Consider the following 21,534-nt stretch of genomic DNA (forward strand, 5'->3'; position numbering starts at 1 on the left):
GAGCGCATGAACCCATAGAAAGCCACGAGGAACACATTCAAGGAGTGAATTGATAGGGAGTGAAAAGAGAGCCAGGGTTAACTAACCAGCAGCAGACCTAAGGACACAACAGGACAAGACATAATACAATCAACAGATACATAGCTGGAGTACACTAGCACTTATGGATGGTCGCTGAGGATGGTTTAGCATATAACTAAAATAAAGACAAGAGATGGAAGAGTAATCCTCATCATGCTGACTGGGTGAAATAAGATTAAATGTGAAACAAAGCACTGCTCCAGAGCCAAGAGTAAGTGGGTGTTGAATATGTGAATATGTGAACCAGCATCACAGACCTTGTAAATTAAATAGTTAGAGTGAATTGGTGATGTAGCCTAATAAATGCTGATTGATTTGATTATATGACGATTGAAAATTATGTGACTGAGATGCGAGGACATATGGATATTCGATAGTGAATTGCAAAATCTAATGATTTAACAGTGCAAGTTCACTAATGCTGCTGCTCCTACTGTGGTGGGATAAAGACATGAAGGTTTAGCGTATAGCTTAGATGAGGAGGTAAATAAGCTGACATCACATGACCGGGATGAAGTAAGATTAAATATGAACCAAAGCACTGTCCCTCGATGAACGTTTTGGCTATAGGCCTACGTGAACCAGCCCCGCATCCCTGCATGAAGTAGATAGTTACGGTGAGGGTCAGTACTCCACTGCCGACAGATGCATACCCTTAAATTAAAGAGAGAGAGGCATTTACATTAAACGAAGAGGAGCTGCTCCTGAAATGGAAAGATTATTAAGATGTTAAGTAATGAAGAAATGGGAAGGAATGCCATCCCTGTGCTTGCGGCTGCCGTGACGTAATGGGAGATTACGAATGACGACAAGCAAAGTGCATTGTGCTTGGAAAAAGTATGGGTGAGTGCAGTATTGGCCTGAAGGAGAGTTTGTGCCTGCTAGAGGTGTTGCTCTTTTGGCAGAGAAGAGTTTGAGGAAAGATCTTGTTCTAGTCCCTACAGCCTGAAGACCTGCAAGGAGGAATGGAGTGGTTAGAGAGGAGACATAGCATTTTCAAAAGGACCTAGCACGCAGGCAAATAAACAGCCATGATACATTTACGTTGCCATTAGTTAAATCCACGAACACTATGGGCCTACATATTATGTAGACACATAACCAATGACAGTAACAGACAATGACAGACAATAATGATCAGCCAGACATGAGAATGAAAATAAGATTAATATGGCCTTCAGGTGCATCGGAAATATTATGGGTTAATGACATTAGTAGCCTAGAAAGGGACAGGGACTAGGAAGAGTACTTTTGTCCCTGTTGGCCTTCCATACACTACAGCCTGACCAGCGAGACAATTTGCCTAGGATGCGGACCTAGCAAAGCTGTATCATGGCAGCTTTGGCAAGGAAACCATCGCGAGTGTCGATAACTGGAGTAACTGAGTTTTTTAAAAGGTTCCGTACATGTATGTTAACAGCGTAGCCTGATCAGTCTGACGGTTTTCGTCAGAAAAGTTTAGCAACCATATTTGCGTTGTTAGCGATATGACGTTAACCTCATTAAGCAACTAGGATCTAGAGACTAGGGTGAAAAAGAAACCTTCAAGCCGCGGAACTTGTCTCTTTCCGTTGATAAGACCGGGCGGACAACCCGAACAGTGGTAGTGCTGCCACTAACGACTAATTTTCTAACGACTAATCTTTCGACTAATTTTTCGATTAGTCGACTAATCTAAACGACTATTTTTTTTTTAAATCAAGTGTTTGTTATTTTGTTGTGTACGTTTTATTTTGAACTCAACTAAAGGGAAAACGTAAAATATATATCACCCTACTTTTGTTAGAAGCTGTATTACTGTAAGTAAACTGTTCAAAAACATTATGTATTAAAAAAAAACACCCATTTAAAATGCTATCTTCAGATCTACAGTAATGTCAGACCTTTGATAGACTTTATTTGTATGCCAGTGTTGCCATCGACATAGACAACTTCTTTGACCTGAGGCCCGGTCATGGCATACTTTGGGGTCATAGGGCCCACCTACATGAACCCACCCCCCATCAAATTATCATTATATCACATCACAATTATTATTGTTATGCTATATTGTTATACATGCACTTCAAAGCAGCCAGTGTTTAAAGTGCTAACATTGTTCACAAAAAGTTTGAAAACATGCACATCAGAGGACTGCTTTACTAATGTAAAATATAATTAGAATAGTTCCATTGCTTTTGCATGGTTGCATGATAAATACTTCTCAAAACAACAGCAATTATATGGGTGTCATCGTTTTGGGATGTTTCCCTCATGCAAGCATCATATACTGGTAGGCAAATGGAAAGAATATTTACATATTTAATTATGCCACAAGCTTTTGGCCACGTTATTCAAATTTGACTATACAATACTCTAGATAGTGTATTATAGTCTGTGCTCTGTTTTTGTGGAAGTTGCATAAATCCACATTGTTCTATTAAATGTAGTTTCATAATTAAATAGCTCTCCAATAGGTTGAATTGGAGATTTGCTACCAACGTTATGAAGTGGTTTCAGTTTCTGTCGCGCATTGAATGAACGCTCATACCACCATTTAATTGTATGCCTCTATGTTTATGACACCAAATTAGCAAGTAATTCATACTGATTGCAGAAAAGTTTGTTTTCTTTTTCTGTCGGTCCGCGGTTCCTTGATCAATTGCGCAGCAAATTATCAGACGAAGCCCCGGGAATAATTTCACTCCGCGGCTCCGGACCAGCAATGTCTACGTTACGGCCGGTGCTGGTCCGCGCGGCCCATAGTTTGAGAAACGCTGGTCTTTGAAAGGCGACAGGAGTTGAGGACTTTGCAAATGAGCCTAACATCAGCATGTTCAAAACAAGTAGGCTACAGGCACTTTGCGCGTCTTACCACATAGGTTACTTCACTTTATCAGTTGGCTTAAACGCTAAAAAAATATGCGTCGTGACTTATTGACCATGGGAAATGACGCGCACCTTGATTGTTGATATCACGAGCGGCGGCATGTTCGGTTTAACGTTTTTTTGTATGAATGAATTACAGTAATGACACGCCGTTGCGTTGTCAACGTGAGACACTTCACTTCATTTATTTCAATTTCCACAATAGGCTAATATATTAGTCAGAGTCTGGACTAGCGTAACCTACTAGCTTAGCTCCCCCCACTTAGCTCTGCCTAATAATTAAAGGAACACGCCACCCAAAATCAGTAGTAATATATGTTCTTACCTTAACTTTCACGAGTTGAGTCATACCTCTCCCGCGCCGGTAGGTCCACTCAAACGCTCTGTCGCGCGGCTCGAATGTGTTAGCATGTTGCTATGCTAGCGGGCTCTGCCGTGGCCGTAGAGAGAGGAACATAGCAGTATTCAAACACCTCCACGTTTTCCCTACTTAAATACAGTTGCACGAGTAGTTGATAAAAATGTGTACGTCACACAACATGAAACGTGGCGATTTTCCAAGCGAATAAACAGGAGAACTACAATGTGTGGCGCAATAGCACTTGGGAGTACTTCGACCTAGCGTGGTAATATTATTAACACCTAATTGTAGATCCTATCCACCACAGAGTTTAGAATCCATGCTGGATCGACCCTCAGCCTCTCCCTCCCCTCTGAGCGAGAGAGAGTCACACACACTAGAGATGCGCTGATGGGCTATTATTTCAACCATAACTGCATAGCAAAACTTATCATCCATCAGCCATCCATCAGCACCAAAGTTTGTTGACCAATTTTCAAAACTGCACCCGCCCACCATCCGTTGGTTGATTTAATGTAGGCTATATGGGTGATGCAGCGCTGCTGACGTGAGGCTAGAAAGCCCTTGCCTGTTCTAGAAAGACTGATCTAATGCAGCAAATATATTAAAAGGCAAAAGTCGTACATTGGCTAGGCCTATCCCCAGAATATCAGCAGCAAACTCAGTCTCTGTCGCGCAAAACAGTCTCCAAATAAAATGCACATCGGCCTGTTGCCTATTCTGCCATGCAGCTTGTGACAGTATATCGTCCAAAATGCTTGATTGCATTGCATTCTCCACATTTTTAGCTACATTTTCATGTACCACATCAGCATTTTTGTTCAGTGAATCTTTTGTAAATTGCTTTACAATTACCGTAAAGCAAGTCGGAAGTAATGAATGAATGAGTGACGCATGCATTGAGTCTTCCTGACATAATTTAACGCTAACGCTTCCATTTGTTTAACTCAAGGGGAGGTGGAAAATGAGTGTAATTCCCCAAATGGTGGAATATCCCTTTAACTACATATCTCTTTGTTTTTCTTCTCCACCTTTTGTATTGTGATTCCCTAATTGTTCTATCTCTCACTTTTGTATCTCTGCCCCTCTGTCTTTTTGAAATGTATGGAACAGGAATTGAGTAATGTGGGGCTTGAAGCATACCAAAGTGCTTTGGAGGAAGTTCTAACATGGCTTTTGTCTGCTGAGGATGGCCTGCAGTCACAGCCCCCAATTTCTGAGTGTGTGGAAGAGGTCAAAGAGCAGTTCCATACACATGAGGTATAGCTCTGCCTGTTCTTTCCATTATTTATTTATCATTATTATTATTATTATTATTATGTCTGCATACAGTCGTTGGCTAAGAGTTGTTTAGGTTTGATATTACCCTTTTTGCTTTTAAAATTAATCCTATGATAATCCCACTAAGTGAACAGTATTTCAATATAGCCTAAAATAGAATATAACTGTAAAAAGTCCAGTCACCTTTGAAAATATGTTCATTTAACATTGTCCATGTCATGGACACTTCTATTCCAATTAGAAACGGAATAACAGCTCAATCGGAATACAATTTATCATATAAACACCTCAATCGGAATGAAAGTTCCTGATCCGATCAGAATTTTAATCGGAATGAAAGAGGTGGTGTAGTCTGCTCCTATTCTAAATGAACACCCATGTATATGGTCATTCAGATTGACTGCTGTATCTTCCCAAGGAAAAGTAGGCAACAATGCCTATTCCGATCAAAGATTCTAAAGCGCTTGAAAGCACCTGATCGGAATAGAACAGCACAAATAGCACAAAATGTTCAATCGAAATAATTTAATCAGAATGACCAAAAAAACTGTCCATGTAAACATGGCTATTGTTATTCAGGGAATGCAGATGGTAATTTTGCAAGTCAGTGCACATGAAGATATACAGATGATGGAGTTGTAGATGATGGCTTCATTGTTTAAAAAAAGCAGTGGACCAACTGCCCAGCAGGTAAACCCCAAGTGGTCAAATAGGGAATGCATTTTGGGGGCAAGTTCTTGAGTCAATCAAATGTGCGAGTTGTTATATTTTTTTCATAAATGTTTTCATACATTTCATCTACACTTTAGTTTTCATTTTAGAAAAACAGTATCACCATCAGTCAAAATGTTTGCTGAACTTCTTACTTTTGTTAATGATACACTAAATTTTAACATGTGTATATATATATATGTATATATATATGTTTGTCTTCAGGGCTACATGATTGAGCTCACATCTCATCAAGGCAGTGTAGGGCATGTGCTTCAAATGGGAGGGCAAATTTTGGCAGAAGGAAAACTAAGTGAGGAAGAAGAGGGAGAGGTGAGAGAACAGATGAACCTCCTTAATTCACGTTGGGAACACCTGAGAGTAAGCAGCATGGAGAGACAAAGCAGGTATAGTTACACACACACACACACACACACACACAAACATGCAGAATTTGAAGGGTTAGTTTTAGATCCATAGCTGGAGTAAAGTGTTAAACCTAAACTATGGCTATGACAAAAACATACATTTCTCTGTTTTGCTGGATTACTAATGTTGTTTATTAAAAGTATATTACAATTATATAGGCTAAAACAATCCAAACTTTATCCTTGAATACTATCATACATCATCATCATCATCACCAGAAACCCGACACCAGTATTGCTATAATCCATGTGATGATTATTCGTGGGCAGACATGGTGACTCGAGTCTGAATGACCTCCTTACACCAAACAACTTTGACAACATTTGGGAAAGATTCTTGAAAGATTGTAGTCTTTTAAGTAAAGCTTGAATGGGTGACATTTGTTTTAAGACTCCAATCTTTCAAGAATCTTTCCCAAATCTTGTCAAAGTTGTTTGGTGTTTGTGGTATTAATATTATACTTCCTTTCAGGCTCCACGAAGTTCTGATGGAACTGCAGCACCAGCAGCTGAAGCAACTCGCTGATTGGCTAGAATTAACAGAAGGCCGGATCAAACGGATGGGGACTCAGACACTCGGACCAGACTTGGAAAATATTAAGCAACAAGTAGAGGAACATAAAGTAGGTCTGATGTCAGTTTAGGACAGTACCACATATTTAAAAGCTAAGGGCCAATTTCTGCCAGTTTCACTGTTCAATTGGATGTAAAGAGTCACTGTATCATTGGAGTTTGGAAGTAAGTGTTTCTTTTGTGTTGAAACTTTGCCTAAGGACTCATGAGTCATGCATTTGGTTTTAATCTCAATTGTATTGTGACAAGGAGGTAGGCATTGGTATGCATGCCACTGGCATAAAGGTATGGTGGAAGAGGAAAGGTGAGTTATACAATTGATAGGCAAAGTGCAAAGTCTTTTTTCAGCTTTTCTGCCTTTAATTTGACAGCATAGTGGAGAGAGTGACAAAAAGCAAGTGGGAGATTGGGTGAAATCGGGAAATGACCCGGGTCAGACTCGAATCCGGGTCCCTGTGGGCAGGTGGATCTGAATATGATATGGGTGCTTTAACCAGTTGCAGTACAGCACCCCCTAAAGTGCAAAGTATTAATTTAAGTTAAAGTTTAAGCCAAAGTCCTTTAAGGCAAGTCCCTCCACTCGGCGACCATATTGCAACGTATTTTGGGCACATATCGGGCATCTATTTTGGGCAGAATTGTGCGTGAGCAAGGCTTCACAACACCAACCTCACTCCAGTGGCAAGATCACAACAAATGATTGGTACAATGTATTCACATCTTCAACTTTTGGCCTCGGAAGGGGCAGGATCTGTGTAAACAACTTCCATATTGGCATTACGAACAAACTCCATGCCTTTCTATAGAGGATTTTTTGAGTGCTAATCAGGAAGTCTCTGGTTTAGCGCCATGGGCAATTGACACGCAACCATTGATGAGTATTTCATGTGCGATAACTGTGCTTGCTGACATACATTGCACTTTGCCCGCCTAACACATTAGAGCTCTTTATGTTTATCCGTGCCAGATTTGTGATTTTATAAGTATCTGATTCTCCATTCAAACCAGTGAAAAGGATTGCACTAGAGTTATTTAAAGGTGTGACAGGTGACAGGCTCCACAGCATCATAAAATCTTAATTATTATCTTGTGGAATGAATTATGGAATGAATACAATTTGCCTTTAGATTTAGATCAGGGCTATTCAAATACATTTGCAGGGGGCCCAAACTAGGAAATTCCAAAATTTGTGAGGGCCGGACGGACAAATTGATATCAGCTAAAGGAAATTAAAATATACTATATGCTAAGGTACATAATATATGAAATAAAATAAGGTACATTATTCTTTTGGTTTCCTTTATTATTAGTTCAACTACGGAGCCCGTGAGGTGACATGAAAAAAAAAAAAACGAAGGTAAAAAAAAAAAAATACTGAGAAAAGGTATGTACTTGGGACAAACATTGACTAGGTTTGCGAGATCTTGAGTTTGTTTTGCGAGATCTCGAGTTTCTTTTGCGAGATCTCGATTTTCTTTTGCGAGATATTGACTTTCTTTTGCGAGATATTGAGTTCAGGGTTCCTACGCAGTATGGAAAACCTGGAAAAGTATGGAATTTGATTTTAGTAATTTCCAGGTCTGGATAAGTATGGAAAAAAGAAACAAGGGTATGGAGAAATATGTGTGTTTCCAGACTATTGCATCTACAGTACTAATCACTTCACTCAGGTCATAACGAACCATTCCTACTGTTGTGTAGCTTAAAGGCACACTATGCAGGTTTTTTAGCTTAATATGGAAGTTTTTTAGCTTAATTTACCTTCATTTAACAGCTTCAGAGTCATTGGAATGGTTATATGACTTTTTTCGGGTTGAATGGTGGCCGTCTCGCTTCCACCTAGCGCCTGTGAGTGGAAAAACCACCCTTGCAACTGTGGGCCGGCGGGCCGACGGCCTCAGTGTCAGGAAGTATAACGAGTGTAACGAATTGCTTTACTGCATTCAAATACACATACACGTCAGGCACCGGCTAGAAAAAAGTAGTGATGATGTTTCTCAGACATTCGTCATGACAGAGCCAGCGAAAAAGAAGTAAAAACCGAGAAAACAGTAAGGAAATTGCCAATACTGCATAGCTTACCTTTAACTGTCAGTCCCCATCGTCAAGATACAACTATGATACAACTAAGATACAACTAAAAATGACCCAGCTAAATTAATGAATATTAAGTGTCATTTTTTAATTCACTTCAGTTGTCCATACTTTTGTTTTCACCTAGTTATCCCAAACCAGATGTGGCCGCAATGTCGAATATGGTCAGAAAAATCTACCGAGAAGTTTGGAATTTTGAGTATGGAAAAAGTATGGAATTTTGAAATGGAAAATGTGTAGGAACCCTGTGAGTTTGTTTTGCGAGATCTCGAGTTTCTTTTGCGAGATATTGACTTTCTTTTGCGAGATATTGAGTTTGTTTTGCGAGATCTCGAGTTTCTTTGGCGAGATATTGACTTTCTTTTGCGAGATCTCGAGTTTGTTTTGCGAGATCTCGAGTTTGTTTTGCGAGATATTGAGTTTGTTTTGCCAGATCTCGCAAATCCATCAATGCAGAACCACAAACGTTCTGGAGAGCTTCAGTCACTGAAATTACGTTGCAGTGCCTTGTTTTGCCAGCATGAGGCGAACAAGAGCAAAACTAACGGGCTTCGCGCATAAATGCAGGCCAGGCTGCAGCGTCATTGTCGGCGAAATCACTGAAAGAGACGCAACGGGAAGCAACAGGAGCAACAGCACCGGGCCCGGTCTGGAGGGGAGGGGGGTGGGTGGGGGGGGGCAGAAAAATAAATAATAAAATAAACGCTTTCTGTGGTGATCCTGCATTATGTGTGCATTCATCGATGTGTCTCACCTACCAGCTTAAAGCGTTGTTTTCCCCGTGGGGAGTAGTAGGCTACGTTAGACGTGACCTGTCAAGATGTGAGATTGAGAGATTCTGTTCTCGGTAGCGTAGCCAGAAATGTTCAAATGGGTGGCCATACAAACATTAATCATAGGCATGTTATATTATGTGGAATTTATTGAAGGCATTTGATCATAGCTGACAAATTACGCAAAAACATTTCCAACTGGAGCAAAACAATGCATGAATGTAGCTTCGGTGCGTCACATGAAACACAATTCATTGACCATATTGGACAACTTCAAAGCCTTATCATAGGCATGTTACATTCATGACATGAAAAGTGGAACTTATTGTACAAAAATTACACATTATGCTGTCGGCTAAACATTTTAAACTTGCGCAAAACTGCATGAACCCAGCATCGGTGCATTGCATAAATTAAAACACAAATTGAAGCAAGCTTGATCATCGGACAATCCTACTGCAAAGCCTTTTCATAGGCATGCAGCGTTTATGACATAAAAAGTGGAATATGAACGCATTTCATCACACCTGACAATTACGGAGCTGCCGGCTGTAGCCTACGCGATTTTACTGATTCTTGAACTATCAGCGCAGTGTTGACTTGCGCGTCTTTTTTAGATGGTGAACGTAAACGAAGGAAAGCCTAATTGGACGGGCAAGACTGACAAGTAGACAGGCCTGGCCGTGGCTACGCGTATGCTTGGTAGGCAAAACTAGTGGGAAAATGGCTGTAAACAAATTTGGTAGCCAGAAAAAAGAACATAAACAGAGGATAGAAAATACAAAAAAGGAGGGAGAGAACGCAAAGAAGGTAGGCCTATGGTTCTTGGCTTCACATTCGGGCAATAGACGAGTTCGAGGATACGGTAGGACAATGATGACATTAATACAGTAGCCCGCTGTGGCATGGTCGCTTGCAATTGTATGGTTCATCTATATTATTTTAACTAATTTATCTGAATTGGTTGATGTTTCTCCTGGTAGCCTGTGCTCGCCTGTGCTGCGTGCGTATACCTAGACCATAATGGCTGTTGCGGTCGTGGGCGTGTCCCCGGCACAGAATAACGTAGAACCGGCCCTGTCTAAAATCAAAAGACTATCACTGTGCGTGTGTGCCGCCGGTAACGTTAACTTCTGGTCTTGACTCACTGCAGAATGCAGTGGCTTGTTCACTGCACTGGAGAATACAGCTAAACAAGTTAAAGAAAGGGAAACAAAACTTCATATTTTTAAAGCTTCTAAAATCAAATTGACTACTGAAATCGAGGTTTAGGATGGAGTGATGTGTAGGGGCGATGATGCCCCCGCCCCCCACTTCGCTTTTTTCACAAATCGCACCCTGACTAGGTTGGCTTGTCAGTCAGTGTGGAACGCAACCTCAGACCAACGCAGATGCCAAAATATGGAACTGCAACCTAACTCCAGTGGCTAAAGCTCTCCGGAACATTTCTAGTGGTTCTCATAATGCATTAATGGATTTGCGAGACTCGCAAAAGAAAGTCAAGATCTCGCAAAAGAAACTCGAGATCTCGCAAAAGAAAGTCAATATCTCGAAAAGAAACTCGAGATCTCGCAAAAAGAAAGTCAATATCTTGCAAAAGAAACTCGAGATCTCGCAAAAGAAAGTCAAGATCTCGCAAAAGAAACTCGAGATCTCGCAAAACAAACTCAATATCTCGCAAAAGAAAGTCAAGATCTCGCAAAAGAAACTCGAGATCTCGCAAAACAAACTCAAGATCTCGCAAACCTAGTCAGTGTTTGTCCCAAGTACATACCTTTTCTCAGTTTTTTTTTTTTTTTCATGTCACCTCACGGGCTCCGTATTCAACACATTCAACTTGCTCAAAAGAAGTTACCAGTCTGTCTATTCTACGTTGTCTCTCCACTGAGCCCTCTTGGTATTGCACAGAAAAACACGAATGTTTTGTATTAAAATGTCTCTTCACATTATATTCTTTGGCCACAGCCACTGATTCGTTGCACAGTAAATACACAGGTCTATCGGTCCCTCGCTTGCTTGCCGTAGTTGGCACAGTAAATACGTACTTCTCCGCCCATTCACTCTGAAACTTACGATTTTCTCTGTCAACTTTGCTTGCGTTTGCGTTTGTTTGCGTTGGCTTGGACAACGCCATGTTAGATGCATGTGTCATAGGCAGCGTGAGAACATCGAATCAGCGAGAATGAGTGTTTGTCACCATGGAGACGACCTGCTCCGCTCTAGAATCTTTGGCTGTACTCTTGTCTGTGCGCCGTGGCAGATTTGTAGATTTTTTTTTTTATTTTTTTTTAATCTGCCACGGGCCAGAATAAATTTCAATCGGGCCAAATTTGCCCCCAGGCCGCTATTTGAATAGGCTTGATTTAGATTAATTTATGTGCTATGCGTAGTTAAAACATTCTAAAATGGCAACAGATTGTGAAGGATCAGACTACTTCGTAACTTTGTAACTTGTCGTAATATCAAAATGGTTATGCTCTGTTGCCAAGATATCCACTACAATTAGCTTGCAAACCAGCAAGTGCTGGGCCAGCTCTCTCACAATACAGTTTTATACTATGTAGGGCGTCTTTTTATTTGTTTGTTCATTGACATTCTGTAGAAAATATCACTGATTCATGCCCTCCAGATATCGATTCCAATGGCATTGTACATGTGGATGGATCTGAAATTGTTTTCTGCAGGGCAACATAGTACTACTACTACTACCCTAGATCAAGCTGCTTTATGTAATAGCATGACATACTGGGTGTGTTCGAAACGGGAGACAGCTGCCTACTGCCTCCCTCCCTACATAGAGAGCTGTCTCACTAGACATGACTTTGGATTAAATGCATCTTTTAAAAATGAGCGTAGCACTCTAGAATCTTTGGTTAACACTACGGTATGAAGTTAGCAAAGGCCTGATGTTAAACTAAATTAGCTTACGTAAGCTAGCAGGCTAACGGTATAAATTAGTTTTACGGCCGGCAGATATATCAGACCAGACACTATTAATGGTTACAACAATGGCATAATCAGATAGTAAATTGTTTATTTCTCATCTCTAATCTACAAATCTAAGCAAAATAAGGTCACACAAATTACATTTTAAACAGATTCAGCAGCCATTACCGATGTCATCCGCCATGTTTGTTTACCTTTCACAGCTGTTTCAGACGTTGCCGCAAGGGATTATGGGTAGGAGGGAGCATGAAGTATGCATCGATGCTGCCTCCAAAAATGACCGTTATTTGGGAATTCTAAGATATCTTAAAAGGCAGCAGAATTTGTTTTTTCGGTTTCGAACCGCACTTGCCGCTTTATATATCTTAAAAGGCAGCAACTTTACCCGTTTCGAACACACCCACTGTATGCTTATAGTTCTATCCCAACTTTGATTTCTACCCAACGTATAGTGAAAATAAAAGGCAATTTTAAAACTAGAAACCTAACTAATATTCTTTCCATACCTCAGCATATTCCTCTAAAGCCAGACACATTTTCAGCTAACATGGGTCTACTAAATATAGGCACTCTCACTACTAAAACTTTTGCAAACCAAATTTCTGTTTCTGGTTGAAATCTGTCCACTCAACTAGACAGAGTAAACGAGGGGGTGGAATTGCCATTTTCTCAAATAAATATAGTTGCACTAGAGTCAATTTTAGCGATTTCTCCTCCACTCTGAAGGCTGACCCAGCTATACTCCTATTGACCTTATACTGTCCTCCTAAACTATGGACTAGCTTCCTTGACCAGTTTTCTGAACTTATGTCGCTCATCATTAGCTATGATTGGATAATTGTAAATGGCAATTTTAATATCCATGTCAATAAGACGACTGATGCTAAAGCCAGTAGGTTCCTTAATATTTTGGACAGTTTAGAGCTAAAGCAGCATGTTACGGGGTCCACCCACAACCTTGACATCACCCTCAATCTAGTCATTTCTAAAGGGATAGGACTTATCGGTAAACTATAAATATGTCTGATTATTATTGTCTTTTAATGTCATATTAAATGCTTCAAAGATTCATCCCAAAACTACAATTAAATCACAGTTCTTGGACACTATAGCAGAGCAGCAGTTCATAGCTCTTGCAGACTCCATAAATTCAGATAGTTTAGATCATTCAAATTGACCAAATGGTAGAGGATTTCAATAGTGAATTAGGTGTCCTGCTTGACAGAGTGGCTCCTTTAAAAACTAAAAAAGGCCCTGTAGCAGACTCCTTGGATGAACGAAAATATCCATGACCTACAGTAAAAAGATCTGAAAAAAAGAAAAAGCTGAGAGAACATGGAGAAAAACGAAGTTACAGGTTCACCATGCCGTTCTAAAAGAAAAAAAAGCTAGGATGTTGTTCTCCACCATTGACAGGCTACTGCATCAAACCCCCTTTGACACACAGTCAGGCATCTGCTCTAAGATGCGAAGAATTTGCAAACTTCTTCAAGTAGTTTCTGTAAGGGAGGTTATTATAAGTTTGATAGTACTAGGTTATTATAAGTTTGATAGTACTAAGTACACCCAAAAACATTTTTAGCACTATTACTCAATCTGAGCTTAGCAAAATTATAACTCAGACCGGCTCCTCAACATGTGCTTTGGATCCCTGAAAAATGTATATGATAACTTGGTGCCTTTTATTCTCAAGATAATAAATACCTCATTAGAAACAGATATATTTCCGACTGCTATTAGAACCACTGTCATGAAACCTTTACTTAAGAAGTCATTTTTTTTATGTGAAACTGATGACAACATGTCAATTCAATTTCAATTTAATTGTACTTATAGAGCGCCAAAACATTACACATGTCTCATGGCGGGCGAGTGTTAGACAATCAGAGAAAAAAAGAAAATGAAAAGAAAGGAAAAGAAGGCCCATGGGTAACAGGGGCGAGGAAAAACTCCCCAGAATTGGAGATACATATAGGAACAAACCTCGAGCAGATCCATGACTCAACGGCCTGACCCATCTGCTTAGGGTCAGATACAGGACAGTAAGGTCTGTATACATGACAAATGCATATAATAGTCAGGTGTAGAGAATAGGACATGGTGTTTAAAGCCACCTGAGGTGAAAGTTACAAGAGGTGGGATGATTACATATCCGGTATGATAATGCATTAATCCTAATTTAGTGTCAGAAAGTTAAAATAGTCCAACGTTGGAATTGTCCAGGGGAATAGGAGTTGTCAAAGGGCATGTGGTGGGTCGGCAGTACGGGCCAGGAATCCAGGTAGGGGGACAGTAATAGGCGATGATAGGGCAGTCATAGGGATGGGACTTCAGGTGAGATGGGTGAGATGAGGGCCAAGCACACGAATGGCTGATGACTGGTGATGATATACCTCACAAGTGAGGTAAGGGGGGAAAAAGAGAGATGTAGAGTGGTATTACTGAAAATCAAAATGGTTAATGTCAATAAGTAATCAGTGGTACTAGTCAAAGTCAAATCTTGACCATACTATCCTGAGTAACCACAGGCCTATATCAAACCTACCATTTCTGAGAAAAGTATTTGAAAAAGTTGTTTGTAATCAGCCTAATATCTTCGTCAACTAAAACAGTATCCTTGAAAAATTCCAATCAGGTTTTAGATCAAATCACAGCACAGAAACTGCCCTAGTAAAATAGTTAATGATCTCAGACTTGCTACTGACTTAAACAAAGTCTCAATCCATATTCTTCTAGATTTGAGTGCGACATTTGACACCATTGATCAAAACATTCTAATTCACCGCCTTGTGAAGTGGGTGGGTCTCATGGTTGGTGTGTTCCTTAATTGTATATTCATATAATCACAGCAAATACTAACAACATGCTAAGGCTAACAATCTGCATCAACAGGACCTAAGCATAAGCATTTGTTAGCCTAAGCATTTGTAAGCAAAGCCTATTATTATTAATAATTACAGTGCATGAAAATGCACTGTACTGTTCTTCCTAGGCAACTTCTTATTACAGTGCATGAAAATGCACTGTACTGTTCTTCCTAGGCAACATCAACAACTTCTTATTATTATTCCGGTTACCACTTTTTCCGTACGCAATTTCTCTTGAACAGTTTAACTTAGAAACTTCGTTCAAACTTTGTAACGTAGGTCTTCAAACGGACCAAGCTGCTATGTCTTTTCAACTTTTCAACTTTTATACTTTTTAAACTATTAAAGAAAAACGTTATAAAAATCCCCATAGACTTAACATTGCCGATTGTGACATCATAATACGGCCGTTAAAGGAATTATCCGGAGTAAAATGCACTTTAGATCGATTTACGGATGATTGGGGGTACATACGTTGAGTTGACATCAAAATCATGTCATTCGGATGTGTTTTGAGAAAGTTTGATGGTACCGTTTTCAGTCACAACTCGTAGCCTGGAAGTCAGCGGGGCATTTCAATTGCGCCGCTACAAAACGCTATTTTTATACCTCTTCTACAGTTCCAAACAACATAACACTTACATGGTAGTGAGTAGAGGGTCCCTAAAGCCAAACCGAAGTATCCCAAGGTCTTTATGTGGTCGAATAGATAGTCCAGAATGAATTTCATCAAGCCAGTACCTTTCCAGAAATTTTGCCATATTTGCCGCCACCTTCAGGGGAAAGTCCGTAGGAGTCTTATTGATGAGTGTGTTGTAACACGCTCTGGAAATTCAAAATTTCGTCGCCGTTTTTAAAAACAAAAAAAAACATAGTCCAGTATTTCTTTCGAAATTGAAATGAAGTTGTATGGACTGGACTATGTTTTTTTTTTTTTTAAACGGCGACGAAATTGTGAATTTCCAGAGCGTGTTACAACACACTCAGCAATAAGACTCCTACAGCAAATATGTCAACATTTCCAGATAATTCCTTTAAGCAATTAGAATCCTATGGCAGGTGTTCAGGCCACCTGCAGCCTCAGGCTTTAAGCATACAATCTGGGTCAATTAAGACTACACATCCTATTCAACTGTTTCCTCTGCCCAAAACTGTTTCAAAATAAAAGTCCTCACTACAATAATCCACTGTTAAACAATGTAACCCATTAAACTACTGAACTTTTTACATTCAACTTTTAAACGGTCTACTTTTAAACTATCATTAAACTATCTATCTATTAAACTAGCTGTCTATCAACAACTTTTAAACTATCTACATTCAACTTTTAAACTTTTAAACTATATACATTCACTAGCTGTCTATCAACAACTTTTAACTTGTCATCAACTATGTCAACACTTTTCATCAACTATGACTCCTACCCACTGTAGCTAGTTAGCATTGTTAACATTTTTAACAAAACTGCTAAAAATGATTAGCTAGGTTAGCTAAGTCACATGGTTAGCATAGTTAACATGCTAGTATGTTAGCATGCTAGTTAGCATTTTTAGCAAAACTGCTAAAAATAATTAGCTAGGTTAGCTAAGTAACATGGTTAGCATAGTTAGCATGCTAACATGTTAGCATGCTAGTTAGCATAGTTAGCATAACTGCTAAAAATGATTAGTTAAGTTAGCTAAGTAACATGGTTAACATAGTTAGCATGCTAACATTGTTAGCATAGTTAGCATGTTTAACAAAACTGCTAGAAAATGTTAGTTAAGTTAGCTAAGTAACATGGTTAGCATGTTAGCATTGCTAACACTGCTATAAAACATTAGCTAAGTAGCATGGTTAGCAGAATTAAAAATCTTAGCATAACTGCTAGCAAACATTAGAGCCGTTCCAACTTTCAGTTATCGTCAAATATCTACCTATACACAGCCATTAAACTATTTGAATATCAACATTCATTAAACTGCTAGAAAACGTTAGCTAAGTAACATGGTTAGCAGGTTAGCATTGCTAGCACTGATATAAAACATTAGCTAAGTAGCATGGTTAGCAGAATTAAAAATCTTAGCATAACTGCTAGCAAACATTAGAGCCGTTCCAACTTTCAGTTATCGTCAAATATCTACCTATACACAGCCATTAAACTATTTGAATATCAACATTCATTAAACTGCTAGAAAACGTTAGCTAAGTAACATGGTTAGCAGGTTAGCATTGCTAGCACTGATATAAAACATTAGCTAAGTAGCATGGTTAGCATAGTTAAAAATCTTAGCATAACTGCTAGAAAACATTAGAGCCATTCCAACTTTCAGTTATCGTCAAATATCTACCTATACAGCCATTAAACTATTTGAATATCAACATTCATTCAACTTCCAGTCTGTCAACAACTTTTAAACTACTTACCTTCAACTTTTAAACGGTCTACTTTTAAACTATCATTAAACTATCTATTAAACTAGCTGTCTATCAACAACTTTTAAACTATCTACTGTCTATCAATAACTTTTAAACTATCTACATTCAGCTTTTAAACAGTCTACTTTTAAACTATCAACTTTTATTAAGCTATGTAACCACCATGTCTATCCTAGCATCACCGTAGTAACCATCTCTGTGTTTTCTGTTTTAACTATACATGATATTTTACATCACAACTTTAGCATTTTCATGCACTGGTAATTCCTTGGAATTGCATTTCTAGTTATTATTATTAAAGCACTTTGAGCTGCATTATGTGTATGAAAGGTGCTATACAAATCAAATAAAGCTTATTATTATTATTATTACTATTATTATTATTATTATTATTATTATTATTATAGTGGATGGAATCCACTATCTCCTGGCTTCTTCTTATTATTATTAGAGTGCATGAAAATGCACTCTACTGTTCTTCCTAGGCTTCTTCTTCTTCTTCTTCTTATTCTTCTTCTTCTAACGCAGTTAATGCAGCTTCAACCGTTTAACGTAGAAACTTCATTCAAACTGCGTTGCGTAGGTCTTACTTATGACATGTTGGCTTTGTATTTTTCATCTTTGTAACTTTTATACTTTTTAAACTATTAATTAAAAACTGCTCAAAATTTCCCCATAGACTTAACATGGGCTGATGACATCACAATGGACTAATTAACTTGATTTGCACCTGGTATCATCTTCCAGCTGCTCATCTAGGCCCCATCAAAGAATCAGTTCAACTGATTGCACCTGTATCAACTGCTTTCTACTGAACTAGACCAACTCTCTCTGTCTCTCCATTCTACAAGGATATAAGACACATTTCCTCCAACTTTCTATCCATTCATCCTCTTCAAACCATTCACTCATCCACCCATTAAACTATCCATCAACATCCATTAAACAATCTGCCTATCAACATCCATTCAACTTTCTGTCTGTCAACATCCATTACACTATCTACATTTAACTTTTAAACTATATACTCTGTCTCAGGCTTTAAGCATACAATATGGCTCTATTAAGACTGCCGTTAAGCAATTAGAATCCTAGGCCAGGTGGCCAGGCCACCAGCATCAACTGCCAGTCTCAGGCTTTAAGCATACAAACTGGCCCTATTAAGACTACACATCCTGTTCAACTGCTTCCTCTGCCAAAAACTGTTTTTAAAATAAAAGTCCTCACTACAATATTTCACTGTTAAACAATTTAACCCTTTAAACTACTGAACTTTTTAACTGTTCAGCCATTGTAACTGTTACTTGTCATCAACTATGACTCCTACCCACTGTAGCTAGTTAGCTAAGTTAGCTAAGTAACGTGGTTAGCATAGTTAGCATGCTAGCATGTTTACATGCTAGTTAGCATTTTTAGCAAAACTGCTAAAAATGATTAGCTAAGTTACCTAAGTCACATGGTTAGCATAGTTAGCATGCTAACATGTTAGCATGTTAGTTAGCATGCTAATTAGCATTTTTAGCAAAACTGCTAAAAATGATCAGCTAAGTTCACTAAGTCACATGGTTAGCATAGTTAGCATGCTAGCATGTTAGCATGCTAGTTAGTATTTTAAGCAAAACTGCTAAAAATGATTAGCTAAGTTAGCTAAGTCACATGGTTAGCATAGTTAGCATGCTAACACGTTAACATGCTAATTAACATTTTCTAGCAAAACTATTAAAAATTATTAGCTAAGTTAAGTAAGTTAACTAAGTTAAGTAAAAATGATTAGCTAAGTAACATGGTTAACATAGTTAGCATGTTAGCATTGCTAACATGCTAGTTAGCATAACTACTAAAAATGAAAACATTAGCTAAGTTAACTAAGTTAAGTATTATCCACCTATTTAACCGTTCAATCATTCCAACTATATTAAACCTTATCTACCAAGCAAATCATTTAACCATATAAACTATCCACCTATTTAACTGTTCAGTCACTCCAACTATATTAAACCTCATCTACCTAGCAACCAATATAGTTTATTTTTACTCTATGATATTTTACATCATATTTTTTGCATTTTCATGCACTGTATTTCCTTCAGGAAATGCTTTTCTAGTTATTATTATAACCTTTTTTTCTTTTTACCTTTTCAAGAATGAATGCGACTCTAACCGCTTAACGTACAAACATGTTAAAATAACCGTTGTGTAGGTCTGGAGTTGGACAAGAGAGGTATTTTTTCAGATTTTCTTAAAAGTTTATACTTTTTGAGAAATAGGGGATTAAAAATGACAAAAAGCTCATTTTACCCCCATAGACTTGTATGGCTGTGATGTCATAATAGCCTAAAGCCAGCTGCGCTTGTTAAGCTCCCAGAGAAGTTCCCGGGCTAATTAGAACACTGGCGCAGGTGTCACCTGTGAATCAGCTTCTAATGCATACAATCTGGCGCTCTCTAAAACTACAGATCCTGTTTAAGTGTTTCCCGTTTGTCAAAATAAGTCACAGCCATATCTCATTCCTAGCGCATTATATCTCCAGAACGGCTTGACGCATATGCTTCAAATTTGGTACAAGTGTTTGAGACTCAAAGATTAAGTGAGTTGATGTTGGAGGTCAAAGGTCAAGTCCATGAATACTCTGAGCGCGATATCTCAAAAATGCCTAGACATACATGCCTGAAATTTGGTATGAGTGTTTGTATGGACTCAAAGATGAAGTGAATTGATGTTAGAGGTCAAATGTCAATGTGAAAAACACCTTGAGTGTTATATCTCAAGAACGCTTTGACACACAAGGTTTTTTGGTGCGAAGGTTTGTATGAACTCATAGATTAAGTGATTCAATGTTTTTTTTCCAGGAATCTCCCTACCAACATTAAGCCAGCAGCTTTCCATCCACTATTGTAATTCCTCTGGCATTACATTTTCTAGTTATTATTATGATTATTGTTATTATTAATATTATTATTCATGAACACAGTATCAGAAGCAGGGAGCTGGTTGCCTATGTTAGCTAGTGTAACCTTTGTTGTGTTGAACCTTGCAAATGCCCAGACTGGGAACTTTATCAGGATGTATAGTACCCTAGATCCATGAAATAACTGGCCTTTAAAAATAAATATCTGCCTGCCTCTATGAAAATTTAACATAGGGGTATGAATACTTATGCCCGTGTATTTTAAAGGGATATTCCACCATTTGGGGAATTACACTCATCAACTAATCAAATCAACTAATGGAACTATACTCTCATTCAGGTGTAATAATCCAGTCACTAACTAATTTGTCTTCTGCAGCTCAACCTTGTTGCTGGAAGTTAGCCTACAGGGACTATTTTCAGGTGCTGCATGATATCATTGTGCTGCTGTGCCCATGGTGTTCCTTGATTATTAAGCTGGAATGGGAGTATAGTTCCAGTCAAATCAGCCTAGGAAATCGCCACATTTCATTTTCCGTTGGTCTTATTACACTTTCAAACTTGAGAGGAAACAAGTTTTAAATAGGAAAATTACCAGATATCTTATTGTCACTTTTAAACGTGATGCTAGTAGGCGAGAATCTAATGGTCTAATCAGATTCAATGATCTATGCTAGGCTGGAGCTAAAACTGGTATCGCCAGACTCAGAAATCAATTGTTTAACTCAAGGGCAGGTGGTAAATGAGTGTAATTCCCCAAATGGTGGAATATCCCTTTAAGGAAGAACATTTATTTATTTGCGATACATTATTCATTCACAAAGAAAATTGGTGTCCTTAAAGGTTGGATATTTCCTCATTTTTTTACTTAAAGTGAGACAGGGCAGGTGAAAACCGCGGCTCACGGCCCTCGAACCCGCCACTTCAATACTCACCGGCATGGGAGTCGAACGCTCTAACCACTGAGCTAAAAGCCCAGGCTTCCAACTCAGCGGTAGAAGCACTCTTAAGGTTAGGGGTGTGAGGATTTACACAGGCAACTAGAATGCTAGCTCAGTTCGCCTCTGTTACATTACCATTTATTCTTTCACACTACTACAACAAAAAAATCTCAATTTACACATTTAGGTGTTTATTTCATTACATTAAGTCTACTCATGCCTGTATATTTCTCCTAAATTCACAGAAAGTTGGCATTTTAACCTTTCATGCACTACCGTGATCA

The 21,534-nt window shown here is 38.7% G+C and overlaps 1 protein-coding gene across 1 annotated transcript in view; it reads left to right on the top strand.

Moving 5' to 3' along the window:
• Positions 1 to 21,534, top strand: part of dmd (dystrophin) — a 541,017-nt gene that overhangs the window by 151,474 nt on the left and 368,009 nt on the right. The window contains exons 10-12 of the mRNA XM_076297170.1: positions 4,424 to 4,570; positions 5,528 to 5,709; positions 6,203 to 6,353. Coding sequence (XP_076153285.1) covers positions 4,424 to 4,570; positions 5,528 to 5,709; positions 6,203 to 6,353 — 480 coding nt within the window. The remainder of the gene's footprint in view (positions 1 to 4,423; positions 4,571 to 5,527; positions 5,710 to 6,202; positions 6,354 to 21,534) is intronic.

This window comes from Alosa pseudoharengus, unplaced genomic scaffold (genome assembly GCF_046254945.1).
Source record: "Alosa pseudoharengus isolate Yale_2024_CS ecotype anadromous, Long Island Sound unplaced genomic scaffold, YU_APseudo_1.1 YU_APseudo_1.1_scf_20, whole genome shotgun sequence".
NCBI classification, from domain to species: Eukaryota; Metazoa; Chordata; class Actinopteri; order Clupeiformes; family Clupeidae; genus Alosa; species Alosa pseudoharengus.